The sequence below is a fragment of the Harpegnathos saltator genome, unplaced genomic scaffold, assembly GCF_003227715.2.
Source record: "Harpegnathos saltator strain DR-91 unplaced genomic scaffold, Hsal_v8.6 scaffold7, whole genome shotgun sequence".
Taxonomy (NCBI): domain Eukaryota; kingdom Metazoa; phylum Arthropoda; class Insecta; order Hymenoptera; family Formicidae; genus Harpegnathos; species Harpegnathos saltator.
This window is the reverse complement of record NW_020230537.1, coordinates 1,062,234-1,078,478: the sequence shown is the minus strand read 5'-3', so window position 1 is coordinate 1,078,478 and position 16,245 is coordinate 1,062,234. Positions and strand designations below refer to the sequence as shown.

Sequence of the window (16,245 nt, the reverse complement as noted above, 5' to 3'; positions counted from 1 at the left end):
TTTTCTCCGCAGTGTATCTTATTGAGTATCGAAGGCTGCGTTCTGATATTTATTATCAGTATTGAAAGTCCATAGTTCATGCCATATATATATCATAAGTTTTATTTTAGTAATGCAATGAGAGAATATCGAAACGTAACTTATTTCGATCAAAACCGAAAACTATCGAGTATTACTCCAAATTTTAAAAAGCGAGAAAATATTGTCGAATTTGCAATTTTCAAGGTCAATTTCCTCGAGAATGTAGCCTGGTATAAAAACTTTTTCTATTCAGTATTTTAGCTTCTTTTCAGTATAATGAGGGATACCGGCTGTACTAAAATTTCGAGTATACCATGTATATAATGTCACTTTTACATATGTAGATGGCGCTAATCTGTATTTAATTTACACATCATCATTACGTAAAAATCAGTTGTTCGCCAACATCGGTGTTGAGTGTGTGACAGCTATAGGTTAAGAGTCAAACGACAATGGCATGTTTCAGATTATTTGGTGAGCGTCAATTATATATATATATATATATATATATTTATTTTTCGTGTTATTATTGTGGATAAATTGTTATAAATGTAGTGATAAATTGCTTGATTCATGATATTTATCATGAATCATGAATGTAATTGTGAACCTTTATTACTTTATTATTTTGTTCGTAGTAAATACTTATAATGTGTCTAAGTACACATACAATATCAGTCGGAGTATCACTTCACTTTCAATGTTATCAGATACACATCAAATGCTTTATAAAACATGCAGGTAAAGCTTTATTTCAATTAAACAGCAAGCTTTATTTATATATATATACTTTTGTTATCAAATCAAGTAGACAAATAAAATTTTTTTTAAGATGTTAAACAATTGCAAAATATCAGTAGAAACTTGTAAAGAAACTTATCAGTAGATTTGTCACAACCAATCAGTTTTTTCTAAAACAGTTTGTAATTACAGGGATTTCGCCGAAGGAGAGTTAAAACCTATTGCAGCTGAAATTGATAAAAAACACCGATTTCCAAAAGAACAAATAAAAAAAATGGGTGAACTCGGTCTCATGGGTATATGCATACCTGAAGCATTAGGTGGTACTGGACTGGATTATTTAGCGTACGCTATTGCCATGGAGGAAATATCCAGAGGTTGCGCGAGTACAGGAGTTATAATGAGTGTGCACAATTCACTCTACTTGGGACCATTAGACAAATTTGGAAATGACAAACAAAAGGAAAAATATATTGTACCCTATTTGAACAGTGAGAAAATCGGTTGCTTTGCTCTCAGTGAACCAGGTAATGGATCTGATGCAGGTGCCGCATCTACTGTAGGAAAGGCAAATGGTGATACTTTTATAATTAATGGCACCAAGGCATGGATCACAAATGCATTCGAAGCTGGAGGAATAATACTCTTTGCGGCAACTGACAAGGCTAAGAAGCATAAAGGAATAAGTGCTTTTATAGTAGATAGTCCAACAGTAGGCCTGACCTTAGGCAAAAAAGAAGACAAACTGGGCATACGAGGCAGCAGCACCTGTTCCTTAATCTTTGAGGATTGTGAAGTGCCAAAAGATCAAATCTTGGGTGAAGAAGGAATGGGATTTAAGATTGCAATGATGACTCTAGGTTTTGTAATCGATCGTACCACGTGATACCATACTAGCCATTAGTACTACAATAATTACTTTATAATATAACCATCATATCCTTGCAGATGCTGGTAGAATAGGCATCGCTGGGCAAGCCTTGGGCATAGCACAAGCATCCCTGGATTGCGCGATGGAGTACGCGTCTAAACGCCAAGCCTTCGGTGCGCCGATCATCAAGTTGCAGTCGATTCAACAAAAAATCGCAGATATGGCTCTCAGGGTGGACGGTTCGAGGCTCTTAACGTGGCGGGCGGCTCAAATGAAGGACGCTGGAAAACCGTTCACGAAGGTGCATTTTAAGAAAAGATTACGATAAACAATAATTACCTTGTCGCGAATAGGAGGTATCTACTCTATTTTCTATTTATCTTACCGAGTACGTATCCCGCTAGATATGAACGTTTATTTATCTTATCGCAAAAGCAATGAATCGTCATGCTTGCACATTCGCAAGCATTTACGACTCTTCATGCTTAAATAAAATGAAATGTATGAATATAATATACACATAATATATTCAGTACAACTGAAATAAAAGAAGTAATAAATGTTTGAGAGCCCATCGCAGGATATTAGTGCGAATAATCTCAAATCATGAGAATAAAATAATTCAAAAAGAATAGTTGAATGAGAGAGCAAAAAGTTAAGTAATTTGCATGCTTCAGGAAGCCGCTATGGCCAAGCTGTCCGCGTCGGAAACCGCCACGTTCTGCGCACATCAATGCATACAGATCCTAGGAGGGATGGGATACGTGACAGACATGCCAGCAGAACGTCATTACAGAGACGCGCGTATCACAGAGATCTACGAAGGCACATCGGAGATTCAGAGACTCGTAATCGCCACGAATCTTATCAAAGAATATGGCTTCAATTGAAATAGCACGACCCGTGTAAAATAATTATTGGCATCTGCGTTTTCTTTTTATATCCTAGTAAATATATTTTCCATATGGATTGTTCATCTAGTTTTGATATTATAAATATATATATATTTTTTATCATACTTATATACAAAGATATATACCCTTATGTATATATATATATATCTTCATATTTTTACTTTTATATTAGAGAGAAAGTCAAAATAAATTTCATATATATTCTATGGCTCTTCTAATTTTATTAACTCTTGACTAAGACGTGACTGATCGAGAGACATACACATACGCGCGCACACACATACAATACACGTATGCATATACGTATGTATGCAAAAAAAAGAACGCATATACACGTGCATATATACATATATACACATACTCAACGATATTTCACTATTAGCCCTTTGGCAGCGATTTATATATATAATATATATAATATATATATATATATAATATATATATATTATATATATATATTATATATATATATATATATGTATGTATATTGGGTGACCCGTTTTAAATGGCTATTAACAAAATTTCGAGAGAAATGTATTATTCGAAGAGAATGTTTCAGACAAGAATTGTCCGGGTTTTGAAAGATCAATAAAATAGTGACCCTGGCCTGATCTTGTTCAGATTTCTGTCTGAAGCATTTTTTTCGGACAACACATTTCTTTCGAGATGTTTTGCACGCGGGCATTTAAAACGAGCTATCCTGTATATCGAGATTTGTTTTCCCTTTCTTTCTATCCTCTACTGCCTGTTTGCATCTTCGTGTTAGCAGTGTCTCTCTCTCTCTCTCTCTCTCTCTCTCTCTCTCTCTCTGTTTCTCTCACAAACAGAGGAACAGCTAGAGCTTATCTACTTAAGTAACTATCAATCGTACAGAACAAATATATATATAGTGATCCCGCGCACAGTGTAACTCATGTCTAAAACGAAACGCTCCGCAATGGCGGGCTATGCGACAATAAAGGCGGATTCGTTACATTTTGTCTCCAACGCCACGAGCGTGTGCCGTTGCTTTGATCGTGCGAGCCGCCCGGGCCAAGGAAATAGCCGATAAACATGTGCACTGTCTCTAGCTCTCCCTTTCATTCTCCCTCTTGTGTTGTATGTGTCCGGTATATCGAATACAAATACTGTTTGTGTGCACTCGCGTGACTAGTCACTGTCGTGACTAATCGAAGATAAAACTACCTTATAGACTATGTCTCCACAACATAATATAGACAATATATATATATATATATACGTTCTCTTTGTGCAGATGACAGTTAAATTATATACTTTATTGTTATCTTCCTCAATCATTAATTATATATTCCGAGATCCTATGTGTGTGTGGGTGTGTGTGTGTGTATATATATACATATATATATATATATATCTCGCTACACGTAAGAACGTTGCTACAATCGCACATTATCCAAGCCACTGAAAGACGTTGTCCCAGTTGCGCCTGGGACTGCATTCGGCAGTAAATGATTATTTTTCAAAATACATCCCGAGAGATATAATTCGCGTATACAGCAGTTCGTTCCACGTTCGTTCAACGGAAACAAGCCCGCTATGTAAACATTTGTCTTGTATCGACACGCTATCTGCGACGTAACGCGACGAAAAAGACAAAGACACTGCTAACGCGAGGATAATTGCGATCCGCTCGAAGAGAAGCGTTCCAGAATACTCGGTTGTACTCAGAGAGATCCAGTGGAATGCAAAGAAACATTACATACATGCCGTTTGAATCTGAATTTTCATTGTATATATCTTATTTTTATATACAATAACGCACCCTTTCGCCGGTCACCTGCTGTCACCAATATCGAAATAGTTTAAACTCTGCTTCTACATATGTGTGTATATGTATATCGGTGTGAGCACTTTACATAGAATACATCGCCTCCCCCTTCCTACATTCTCGTGAAACAATTTGGTATAGTGTTATTTTTTTTACCGACAACCATCGCAATATTATAATTAAAAAATCCATCAGCTTTTGGTCCTAATTTTAGGAGATCAAACGCATAAAACAACGCCTCGTACTTGTCGTCAACAATCAGAACCAACAGAAAGTCGTTGTAAATTAGGATCTATCATGGTCGTGTATCATCCTGTTTCGTGATCGGAGAATATCGAAGATTCTACGAAGTCGAGCCGTAGAGACACACACACACAAAATGCATCCGTTAATGCATTTTCGACTTTAAGCCTCCGGATCGTACATACATTCGTAAGTCTGAGAAAATATTCTCGAAATATCATCCGAAAATACGCGATCACTTTTCGGCCGAAATGATAATACCTCGAAACACGAACCGTTAATATGCAACATTTAGATTTTTAATTGTACATTAATATATTAAACTGTGGATCCTTTTTTTAACTATTCAACTACGATCAAACTTGCATGTTAAATCACATATTTCCTCCCACATTTTTTTTCTTTTATGTACTTTGCAGCAAGCATTTTGTTGCTCGTTAATGAACTTCGATACCTAGTTTTATCGAACTACAATGCCGTTAAGTAATCGCAACTCTTTATCTAAATATGGTTTCCTCACGAAACCAGGTTCTCTTTCTTTCACAATTATGCATTAAACAAGAACCAGACGACTGGTCTCCTTTCCCATTGTTTTCCCCCCCTTTTTCTTTTTTACTGTCATAACTACGTCATAATGACAATCCTTGACTGTAGGTACATTTATCTAAAATGTAAAATAAATTAAAATTGTAAGTAATTTGTAGTAGACACTGAATCTAGACACGTAAACTCCGGAAATCGTTCGAATCCTGTGGAATCGTCTATGACAGAGCATAACAGGGTGTATATCTGTAGGTATGCGTATGTATTTGTGTTGACATGTATAAGGAAATTGATTTAACCGTTCGTAATAGAAGCTACCAAAGCCTCAATCATCAGCGCGCATACCCCGCACTTCTCCTTGATGTCTTTGCTGCAATTAAACATACACAATACGTTTTAGTGCGTGAAAATTTTGACTAAACTTTGGTTAATTTACAGTGCTTTCGTGCGAAGTGAGCCCCAAAGCAGCAAGATTCGTCAAGAGCAAAGAGAAGTTTCTCACCCTGTCTAGTTCTTCTTTCGTATTGTCTTCGATCGCTCTAATGTCCTCCATGGTTAAACCATACCAACGATCTATCCAGCAGAAAACTTGTCTATGGAAATTAGTGAACAGACGCCTTTCCGCCTTCTGAATGAAACCTTCGACGCGGGTCTGCAGACCGAACCATCTAAATTCACAAGTGACTAGCTTATAGCACGTCATGACAGGCTGAACGTTATTCTTCCACTCTTTCCCTACGAGAGGACCTCGGCCAGTCTTTTGAGACTTAAATTTAGTCGGATCCTCGTCTTCCTTGTAATCGGCACTGGCGATCGGATCGTTCGCGATATCTATATGAACGATCTCTCTGATCTTGAGCTTATCAGGCGGCAATTCGTGAACCTATCGGAAACAAAGAGACATGTGACCAATCGATTGCACTAGCTTGAAATTTTTTGCTGTACTTACATTATGCTGATTGCCGACATCACCAATATGAAATGACTCTATCATGATCACAAAGTTATCCTTCATATAACCTGGATTCTGTGAAAAATAACGAGAACACTTATAATCTAATATATACATATACATATACATACACCCAATGTGTTATTATATCTCGTGTGTATATATCTTACAGTAATAATTGTAACTATAATAAATATAGTAAATACAATAAAAACTTACAGTAATAACTGTTTTACAATAAGGATAAGCGTTCCAAGCCTCTTCATGTATCTCCAACGAATTCTTTGGCAGTAAAATGCGTATAAAAGCTGGCACTTTACTAGCTAAGTGATAAATCTTATATGTGTATTGACCTGACGAATACTTTCCACCAAGTAGAGGGTAATCAGTGAATGGCTCATTTTTCAAAACTTCAATACCTTCTCCACCACCTGTGTTATTTTTACTAGCTTCTGCTACAGAGTACAGTTGAGCGACTTGATACTGTCAGTAAAAAAGAAAACTTATGAATATGTATATACTTATAACTTATGAATATGTAATAAATAAGTTTTCAAAAAAAAGAAAACTTATGAATATGTATATACTTATAACTTATGAATATGTAATAAGTTTTATAAATAATATAACAGCAAAATGTTATATAATTTACCCGCACATGAGAGTTAAATGTATGAATGAAAAACAACTGTGTCTACTTATTCTTTTTTTTTCAGATGGATTTATATTATTTTATACGATTTATAACCAAACCAAAGTGGAGAGAAAAAGAGAAAAATTAAGCTTAAAAATAAGTCTTAAGGAAACATATCTTAAATATCTAAAAAAAAAAAACTGTGATAACCATTTCATTAAAATGTATTCTTATACTGTTAAACAAAAATAAGCAAAAATTAACAATGCAAAAGATAAAAGAAAAAGATTTAGTAGCAAGTAAAGTTAAAGATTGTTGGAGCATTCGTATAAGAAAAAAAAGTCTCCAGACAGGGCATAGTTTACACAAGACAGATCTACCCATAAAAATGGCAACATATTGTTATATAGATGGAAATTAGATGATTGGCAGATTTTCTTGATTATACCGCGTCGGTAAGAAGCTAATTCCAGTCCTTCATTCTTTTTTGCATTCTAACATTCTCAGGAACTAATATCACAAACTGGGTCATTATGAGGGGCATGACCTTTACACGAGGATCACGCACGTACCTCTTCCACTGTGAGCGGCAGAGTGACACGGCTGTAACAACAAACAAATAACAAATTATGTCAGCATAATTGTGTATTAAGTATCGAATGAGGGAACAGGAAGGTAAAGATTACGTCGGCGGCAAGGCAGCCGCGGCCTTGAATCACGTTTCCCGCATCAAACTGCCGGGGGCACACACACGTTGCCGCCGCGAGTCGTACGTAATAAACGCTCAAGTAATCTTAATCGAATCAAAAATCAAAGACGATCGATGAAGTACGAGACTCGCTGCCGATCGGAGCAGCCCGCATTATTCGCGAATCAGTGGGCGCCGAAGAAATCGAAAGAAGTCGAGAGATTCGACCGCGTTAGCTGCACTTTCCTGCACTTTTCGCATTTAAAGCGAAACAGGACATGCGTTCGAGCATCGGACGGAAAAGAGAAAAGGGACGAGGTGCAGAAGGTGCAACTGGGACGAACAGACCTCTAGAATCAGGCGGTAAGGGATGAGAGGGCCACCATCCCTCTTCCGTCTGTCGGTCACTCTTTTTCTCTCTCTCTCTTTCTCTCTCTCTTTCTCTCTCTCTCTCTCTCACACACACACACACACACCCCCACATATACACACATTTTCTCTCTCTCTCTCTCTCTCTCTCTCTCTCTCTCTCTCTCTCTCTCTCTCTCTCTCTCTCTCCCTCTCCCCCATCTCTTCCCTTAGCCCCCACCAAAGGCAGTCGCCGTTAAAGATTAGCAATCATCGCACCCTGTCGATCGGTTTTGAATTTCGCTGCGCTGGCAGAATACGGTGAAGGAAATTTGAGCATCTGCCGTAGCGCGCACCCGACGACAGCCCCCTTCCTTCCCCCCGGCTATCGTTGCGCGCTGCCGCCACCACTTACAATTCCTTGATGAGCATTTTAGTCAGCAGTCAAAGCACATGGACCACCACAGCAGCACGTTCAGAAAGCAGGCCTGACCGCCGACGAAGATGAGGCACCACCGCCGCCGCTGCCGCCGTCGCCGTCGTCACCACCACCACTAGCAATACCGCGCACCACTTCCTACCCTTGTCCTACTACGGCGAATTCACTCGCGCTATCGCTCTATCTATCGCGGGCCGCCGCCACCGCAAAGTCATATACGCACAAAAGCAGCGCCGCGAATCGCCAACCGACTGACACACTCTAGCCGTCGCTGGCCACTCCACGGTCCGCACCAGCACACACAGCGGCACCCGCCACGGCCACCGTCGGAGCTCATACACACATGCACCACACGAACACACAAACCATGCATACACGATCACGCACACCGCTCTGATGCACCTGACACATATAAACACACACACACACACACGTGTATGTGATCTGACACCCCCTCGCTTCACGACCCTCCGATAGGTGCTTTGAATCCCCACTTTGCTCCGAACTTTGCCGATGACGTCATTTCAGCGAGATTAGATGCGCTTGCGTACCGCCCGCGATCGTATTTTTCTTTCTTTTGCATTAAGGCCTGTCCAGATGGATTTACATAGGAATAATTATATTCATCGAGAATTCATTCGATAGAACACAGGTCTGCGATGTAAATAGTACATTTATGTAGTATCTTTTACATGTTGGTTATGTGACTGCTCAATTTTTTTACATATGCATATGTGTATGGGTGCGTTCCGTTTCACGCATAGCGCGCATTTTTTATAGCATACGTGACATAAACTATAGATAAATGCGCGCATATGCGTGAAACGGAATGCACCCTATGTATTATGTATGGGTATGTAATAATATACTACGGCCGTGTTCCAGTACTGAAAATATATAATTTGTGTCACGCAAACTATAACTTTTCAGCGCTGGCAGTGAATTTTGGAACACGGTCTACATAGGTTTCATAGGTCCGTCCAGTTGGGGTTTTTTTTAAGACATATGTTGGACTCACTGGTGAGCATTAAGGACGATTCTCAGTCGACGATTTATCAATATTGCTGTCCAATTACCTTCCTGTCTTTGAAATTCTGTATTTGAAATTTATATAAAAAAAAATAAAAGAAACATGTACATATTTTTATCATTTTTATTTTTATAATTATTTTAACAAATTATTTCTGTACACCAAATTACCATACAAGTTTTTCATAAAGCATAGTAAATAAAGCGATAAATATAATATTGTATGATTTTGCCGAGATGGAATGATCTCCTGAAGAAAATATACTTTCGATATTGCACAATCATGTTTCATGAAAATATATATAAGCTTTGCATACTTTGTTATTGATTCACTTGTGGAGAACAGAAATCCAATATTTCTCTTTATCCACATTTAAATGTCATAAGTATCTAAACAATCAATACAGCTATGTTTATAAGCTATTAAAAACAAATTGATATCATTCGAACAGGATACTAGTGACAGTAAACATTAGGCAGATCCAAAGATTCAAATAGGTATGTTTCAAAAGAAAAATTATTTAATACCCTTAATAAAGAGAAAAAAATATAAAAATGTAGATTTAAATTTTTTAAGTAATAAACTCAAAAACTCAAAAACTATTGAAAAAAATTATTTTGACAATAATTTGCAAAATTACATATTAAGTGAAATGCAATGTAATTGTTTAGTAAAACAAATTTATTACAAATTTTTATTACAAATTATTACAAAACATTTATTACAAAACATATCAATAATGATCTAATTATTTTTAAAGTATTCAGAATATATTTAAACTTTGATTTTTGTAGCTAGCTATAAACATGTTCGATATGAGGAAATGTGAGACACCAAATATAAAATATAATGAGCAAATTTTACCAGACGAAGTTATTTGTAGCAATCCCGAACGTTTTCTTAAACTTCATTTTCTCAAATCTCGCAATTTAGATAAAGATGTTAAAAACAAAAGATGTAACATTGAAAACATCGTTTCTAAAAAAAAAGACGAAGACATAGAGAAAGATAAAGATGAAGAAAAAAAGGACGAAAGTAAAGACAGAAACAAAAACGAAGATGGAGACAAAGATAAAAATAAAAACGTAGATAAAGACGAAAAGGAAATCGAAATCAGTTATGACTGTGATTATCACGGTGGTTATGATTTATGTTATTATTTTGATTTATATTATTATTATAATGATAATAATAATTATGAGAAGGAGGAAAAGAAAGAAGAGAAAGAGGAAGACAAAGAGGAGAACGCGGACGAGGGAAGAGATAAAGAGAAGAAGAAGAATAAGGAGCGGAAAGACGAAAAACCTAAGGAAACAGATCTGATCGACGATGACAACATTGATGACATCTCTAACTTTAATAATGATAATGATGATAATAGTGACGACGACGACGACGACGACGATGATGATGATGATAATGACGATGATGATGATGATAATGATAACGACGATAATGATGATGACACGGATGATGAAGAAAATGATGACGATGGCGAAAATACAAGCAACGATGATGATGATAATAGATATGAAAAAGAAAATAATGACGATGAAAAAGGAGATAAAAACAAAGACAATAGTATAGATAACGGAAACAACATAGATTCGAACAGAAGCAATTCAAGTTCAAATCAGTTTCTCACTACAACAGAGTCGCAAAGGAGGAGGCCTCTCGATTATCTAAACAATGATACTATTTGCAATCACAAATGGGTAAATGATATCTTAGCGTCGTTACGTAAGGTGATCTTATATACATTTTCTTTCTAGCTGAACATCAATTCATGAAAATTAGGTTTAATTGTTACCGGAGCGATTCGGCCTAATTTTGATAAAAAATGCTACGAAGATGATTCATGCGTAATATAATTTATCTTAGATATGTGAAAGTGATTATATAGACGCACTAATAGATGAGATGCATATTTTACAGTTGAAGAGTTCAAGGAATGGTATAAAAGAGTATCTTAGAGAACATAATTTTTTGTCAATAGTACAGAATATACAGCATATATATCCTAATGAGCCAAAACTGATTGTAAGATATATTTATCTTTATCGCAATATTTGATTACCTTACGAAAATTGATTAAGCTGTAAGTTTTAACAATTATTTGAGTAGTTAATAATAATTTTAGGATATCGTTTTTGGTATTATTATTAATGTATATAATACTGCTGAAGGAATTAAAGCCATAAGCTTTCATGAAAAATTAGTCATACCTATCTTAAATCGCCTGAAATTCAATAATCATTATAACATAATCGAACTTTATAAGTTTTTACAATCAGTGGTATTGAACATCTTGGAAGATCCTAAATCAATTTGGGTATACCATTTGAGAAAATGTCAATTTTTTGAAAGCTCTATAACCTCCAACTTACAGAACTCAAATAAAGGTACAAACAAAATGCATTAATTTTGTCTAGTAAATTTACATTCAGGAGAAAATATTATGACTCATAATTCACTTATTCTTTTTGTTCCTTTAAAATATAAATTAATTAAACTACAAGATCAACTGTATGTGTGAAAAGAGGTATGTTTCTTAAGTATTGTAGAAATATTTGATAGCTAAGTATGAAACATATTATACATAATTAATGTATATGATTGTATACTGGTGTATTATAATACATCATAACAAGATAAATATGATATAATTTTTAATTTTTTATATTCTTGTTATAGATTCTGTATTATTGGCAGCGATAGCTTTACTTCAGTCTATAAGTTTAGTAGATTTATCTAAATCCAACTTTTTAATAAAACTATTTAGGATAGATAGTTTGAATCTTGCACTGCTAAATGCTTTTACAAAATTGATACCATATGAAAAGTCTTGGTATCGGAATCAAGATTATAATTTATTTGATCAATGGTTACAAGTGTTTATCACCATAGTACATTTGTTTAAGTTTAAAGTAACAGATGATGAAATTTTATTGTGTGTGTATGAAGTTATAAGGAAGATATTAACACCATATAAATATAAGATTAATTTATTTCCATTCTGTCCACCACATAATAATATAATTTTGAAATGTATTTATATATTGCGATACTTTCATCTTTCTAATTTAAAGATTCCACTGGAAATACAGCGCATTCTTGGGGATATAACTTGTTTTCTCACTCCATGTGTGTAATTTAATCTTAACTCATAGATAATTTATATAATGATTTGTATTTAATAATGGTTGCACATATATTGATTGTAGATGTGAAATTTGTAACACGTATCGAACCAAATCATGTGACATCTAAAATTTTAAATCATTTATTGGAATATTGGGTTTATATTTTTGAAAGTTGTACTACAGATATGGTCATAGATATATTGCTTTCATTTAAACCCACGGAACGTGAAACTTTCACAAATATTATATTGACTGATAGTAAAATAGAGAAGAAGACAATTAGAAAAATCAAATATATTTACGATTTTATTGCAGCGATGGGTGTTCATATATTATAACAGTTTCCAATGTTTATCATGTTCAAGACAACAAGAATAAGAGAGAGAGAAAGAGAGAGAGAGCTAATCCCCTCTTTACTTATCTTTACTTAGGTGTTAATTATACTATTATTGCACAAATTATAAATTGTAATAAATTTTAGAAGGCATATATATGTGCAAGTTAAATGTTTCTAACACAAATGTGCGATAACAACTAATTTGTAATATAATTAAGTACTATGTATAAGTATAATTATTGGAAATGTTATACTTAATATATACTATTGACTGTTTTATACTAATAAAGAAAATATCTTTATAATGTGAATAGTATTTCAATAATTTTATTTATAATACTTCATAATCATATTACAAGTTTCATAAACTATCAACACTGTCACAGTATAGTGTTGCTAAAAACTCCGAATACACTGGAAAGCCTGTTTGGTTATAACAAACACGAAAATATGATATGAAGAAACTTCATATATTATTTTTTTATTAATCTTTTATAACGACCCAATTGCAGAAAAATGCAAGATCGTGTCACATTTTACCTGACGCTGTAAAAAAGCCAATGTAACATTGTAATTTCCTATGGTACGATTCTTTAACTCGTTATTGCAGTTAACGACAGTTTCGTTATCGTTGCGCAGCTTTTCTACAGTATATGCAACGATAACGAAAGTGTCGTTAACTCCAATAACAAGTTAAAAAATCGCACCACTGGAGGCACTACAAGCAGCACGTGTACACGGCTAGTACACGTGACATGCGCACTCGCTTGCAGTTGGCTGATTAGATGTTCAGCGCGTCGGTACGACAGCAGAGCGGTTTGAGAAGCCGATTCGGAGTACGACATATTTTACGACTGAGTTGTGGAGCATCACTGCGTTTCTTCGCATTACCGCCAACAATGATGAGCAACGAGATCACGATCGACGACGTGAGCGATGACATTCTCTCTCTTTCTCTCTCTCTCTTTCTCTCTCTTTCAAGTGATAACATGTCTTTTTTTCGGACAACATTAAAAAGTATATTCTTCGTTACAGTTTCCCGCTTTGAGGCTGAAACATGTTTTTATCAAGGATGAAGTCGGTCTTCTGAAGAGGATTAACGCGATGTTGCAAGGAGGTGCAAATAATTTGCAGGTACACGCGTTTATACCTGTTTTCATACAAAAAATGCCGCAAATCTTTTTCCTGTTTTTTTCTTCAACTTACTCCTTGAACCTTGTGCAGATAGTCACGGATTTTGACCTGACCCTGACGAAGCAACACATTAATGGGGCGCATGTACTCAGCAGTTTTGGTAAGCATGATCTCCAAGTAGAAACAAAATGCTATTAAATCTACTCTTTATAACTATTAATGTTGCACTGAATTTTGTTCTTTTCGATTTGAATACTCAGTTATATATTCATATTATTGTAAAAACAAATAACGCAATCTAATTCAACTAAAAAGAACAAATTTATCATTAGCACAAAGTCAAAACCTACCAACAATAACATATGGAACTTGTGATATTAATATTTACATTCAGGTATGTTCCGAAAGAGTAAGCAATTACCAACAAAATACTCAGAAGAGGCTAAGCGTTTGTATGCAAAATACAGACCTATGGAGATAGATCCGAGTCTGTCTCTGAATGAGAAAGCAAATGCTATGCGCGATTGGATGTTGGCTGCACAAGATCTGCTCAAGGGCATTGAGTTTGACTCTCACGAGATGGAGGAAATAGCTCAATCATGCAGTGGAATCTTGCGAGATGGTACAGAAGAAATATTTGAGAAGCTACACAATGTACAAGTACCGATTGTAATATTTAGCGCCGGTTTGGGTGATATGGTGGAAGCTATATTGAGGTATCACAATGCTCTCTACGATAATGTAAAAGTAATCTCCAACTTTCTCAAATATAACGGAAATTACTTGGATGGATTTGAGAACGATGTGCTCATTCACGCATACAACAAGAATGAATGTGCATTGGAGAAAGATTATCTGAAGATACTTGGAGAAAAACAGAATATATTATTGATGGGCGACACGATTGGCGACGCCGACATGGTGGAAAGAACGGAAGACACCAAAACTGTCTTGAAAATAGGATTTCTTTACGAACATGTAAGTATCTTATGATTATTATATACTCTGCCCCATGGATGCTCCTGTTATTTATCAGATTAAATTACTAAAAATTTTTGACTATTTTTCATCATTATTATATTAATCAGTGTTTATGCTGGTTAATTAATATTCACCATAATTTTATATCATTCATGTATATCATTATTTAACTTTATTGATATATTTTTACTAAATCATATCATTTTTTCTTATCCTTTTGAGCCCTTTTCACTGGTACAAATAAAACATCAAATTGTCAAACTGCTTTGAAACATTGTTGCTATTTTTCCAATGAATTAAAAGTTATAATGAATACATATTTAGAATTGGCCTAACAAGAAATTATTGATAACTTCTGATCTAATGAATCATTAATAGGATCGAATGTACGACATATTAGAATATGTAATATAATCGCTGAATTCTTTTATTTTCAGGTGGAAGCCAGTCTAGACATGTTTATGGAGAAATTCGATATCGTTCTTGTCGATGACCAAACGATGCGAGTACCGATGGAAATATTGCAAAGCATTTTGCAACAATGATGGCTTGATGGTGGCTGATATTAAAATTAACTTGCGCCTATGTGTACGTACAGTTAAGTGCGTACATCTTTTACATGTATCACGATTTTGTAACTCTTAGATTAGACTCAAAGCTTTTACACTTGTTTTGTTTGATCAGGTAACTTAAAAATATTAATATATTTTTAACAATAATAACAGAATTATATGTTGTATGCGGGTCATTAGATTTATGATTGGAATTATAGATTTAATAATTAGAAATGATTTGAATAAACTAACTTTCTCGTTGGCTCAATATCTTGGAGAAGTATATTTTTATAATACGAATTTACGTATAGCGCCTTAACGTGCGCGCTATATGCGATCATATGTAATAATATCGATTGTGATATGTAATACACGATGAAACCAAACAATCTGCGAAACCTGAGCATCGCTACGAACAATTAGCTGCGATTTGATATGATCTCTGATAGCCGACGCTTAAATGCGAAATAGTATAGTATCAATTTTTGTGCTGATATATCCCACGCTACTAATTTTATCGCAAGTATCTTCGTCGCGATAACTGACTGTCAGCACTACCTAAAATAAAGCAATGTTTTTTTTTTAGTTTAGAGCGTACTGTCAAAAATTAAGTTAACTCGCAAGTTAACTTTGACGTTTAACACGAGCGAGCTTAATTTCAAGTATTTAAAAAAATATTCGCGCGTGCGCGTGAAATATTACTGTTTTTTATAATTGCACTACATTGCATTTGCCAAGTTTAAAACAAGATAGGATATATGTATAAAATTTTTATTAAAAGAGAAGAAAGAGAAAAAATTACATGAAAAAAACAACCGTAACAAGAGCAGATTGTGAAACTTCTCCTTGAAAATGGAAAACGGAAATGCGAGATATGGAAAAT

At 35.0% G+C, this 16,245-nt stretch overlaps 4 protein-coding genes across 7 annotated transcripts; 3 read left to right on the top strand and 1 right to left on the bottom strand.

Moving 5' to 3' along the window:
• Positions 1–4: 4 nt before the first annotated feature.
• Positions 5–2,605, top strand: Arc42 (Activator-recruited cofactor subunit 42). Of its 2 annotated transcripts, XM_025305540.1 has the most exons (5): positions 5–495; positions 660–762; positions 955–1,622; positions 1,711–1,934; positions 2,311–2,605. In XM_025305540.1, the coding sequence occupies exons 1-5, from the start codon at positions 474–476 to the stop codon at positions 2,521–2,523; spliced, it is 1,230 nt and encodes a 409-aa protein (XP_025161325.1). In that variant the 5' UTR covers positions 5–473; the 3' UTR covers positions 2,524–2,605. The 2 variants fall into 2 exon arrangements, with proteins under 2 accessions (XP_025161325.1, XP_025161326.1); XM_025305541.1 differs by lacking the exon at positions 660–762 and having other exon boundaries at positions 6–495; positions 2,311–2,604.
• A 617-nt stretch (positions 2,606–3,222) lies between these two features.
• On the bottom strand, positions 3,223–8,503 carry vib (phosphatidylinositol transfer protein vib). Its single transcript, XM_011152044.3, has 6 exons — positions 8,160–8,503; positions 7,281–7,311; positions 6,294–6,557; positions 6,072–6,149; positions 5,625–6,005; positions 3,223–5,492 (listed from the first exon to the last, which is right to left on the bottom strand). Exons 1-6 carry the CDS (start codon positions 8,174–8,176, stop codon positions 5,448–5,450), a joined length of 816 nt encoding a protein of 271 aa, XP_011150346.1. The 5' UTR covers positions 8,177–8,503; the 3' UTR covers positions 3,223–5,447.
• A 1,052-nt stretch (positions 8,504–9,555) lies between these two features.
• On the top strand, positions 9,556–13,552 carry LOC112590035 (glutamic acid-rich protein-like). The gene is made up of 4 exons (XM_025305514.1): positions 9,556–9,710; positions 10,008–10,958; positions 11,095–11,253; positions 13,439–13,552. The coding sequence occupies exons 2-4, from the start codon at positions 10,020–10,022 to the stop codon at positions 13,445–13,447; spliced, it is 1,107 nt and encodes a 368-aa protein (XP_025161299.1). The 5' UTR covers positions 9,556–9,710; positions 10,008–10,019; the 3' UTR covers positions 13,448–13,552.
• On the top strand, positions 10,873–15,585 carry cN-IIIB (cytosolic 5'-nucleotidase IIIB). 3 transcript variants are annotated; one of them, XM_011152041.3, is made up of 6 exons: positions 10,873–10,928; positions 13,467–13,622; positions 13,729–13,827; positions 13,918–13,987; positions 14,222–14,805; positions 15,246–15,585. In XM_011152041.3, the coding sequence occupies exons 2-6, from the start codon at positions 13,479–13,481 to the stop codon at positions 15,351–15,353; spliced, it is 1,005 nt and encodes a 334-aa protein (XP_011150343.1). In that variant the 5' UTR covers positions 10,873–10,928; positions 13,467–13,478; the 3' UTR covers positions 15,354–15,585. The 3 variants fall into 3 exon arrangements, with proteins under 3 accessions (XP_011150343.1, XP_025161300.1, XP_011150344.1); XM_025305515.1 differs by lacking the exon at positions 10,873–10,928 and adding an exon at positions 11,150–11,167; XM_011152042.3 differs by lacking the exon at positions 10,873–10,928 and adding an exon at positions 11,295–11,311.
• The last annotated feature ends 660 nt before the right edge of the window (positions 15,586–16,245 follow it).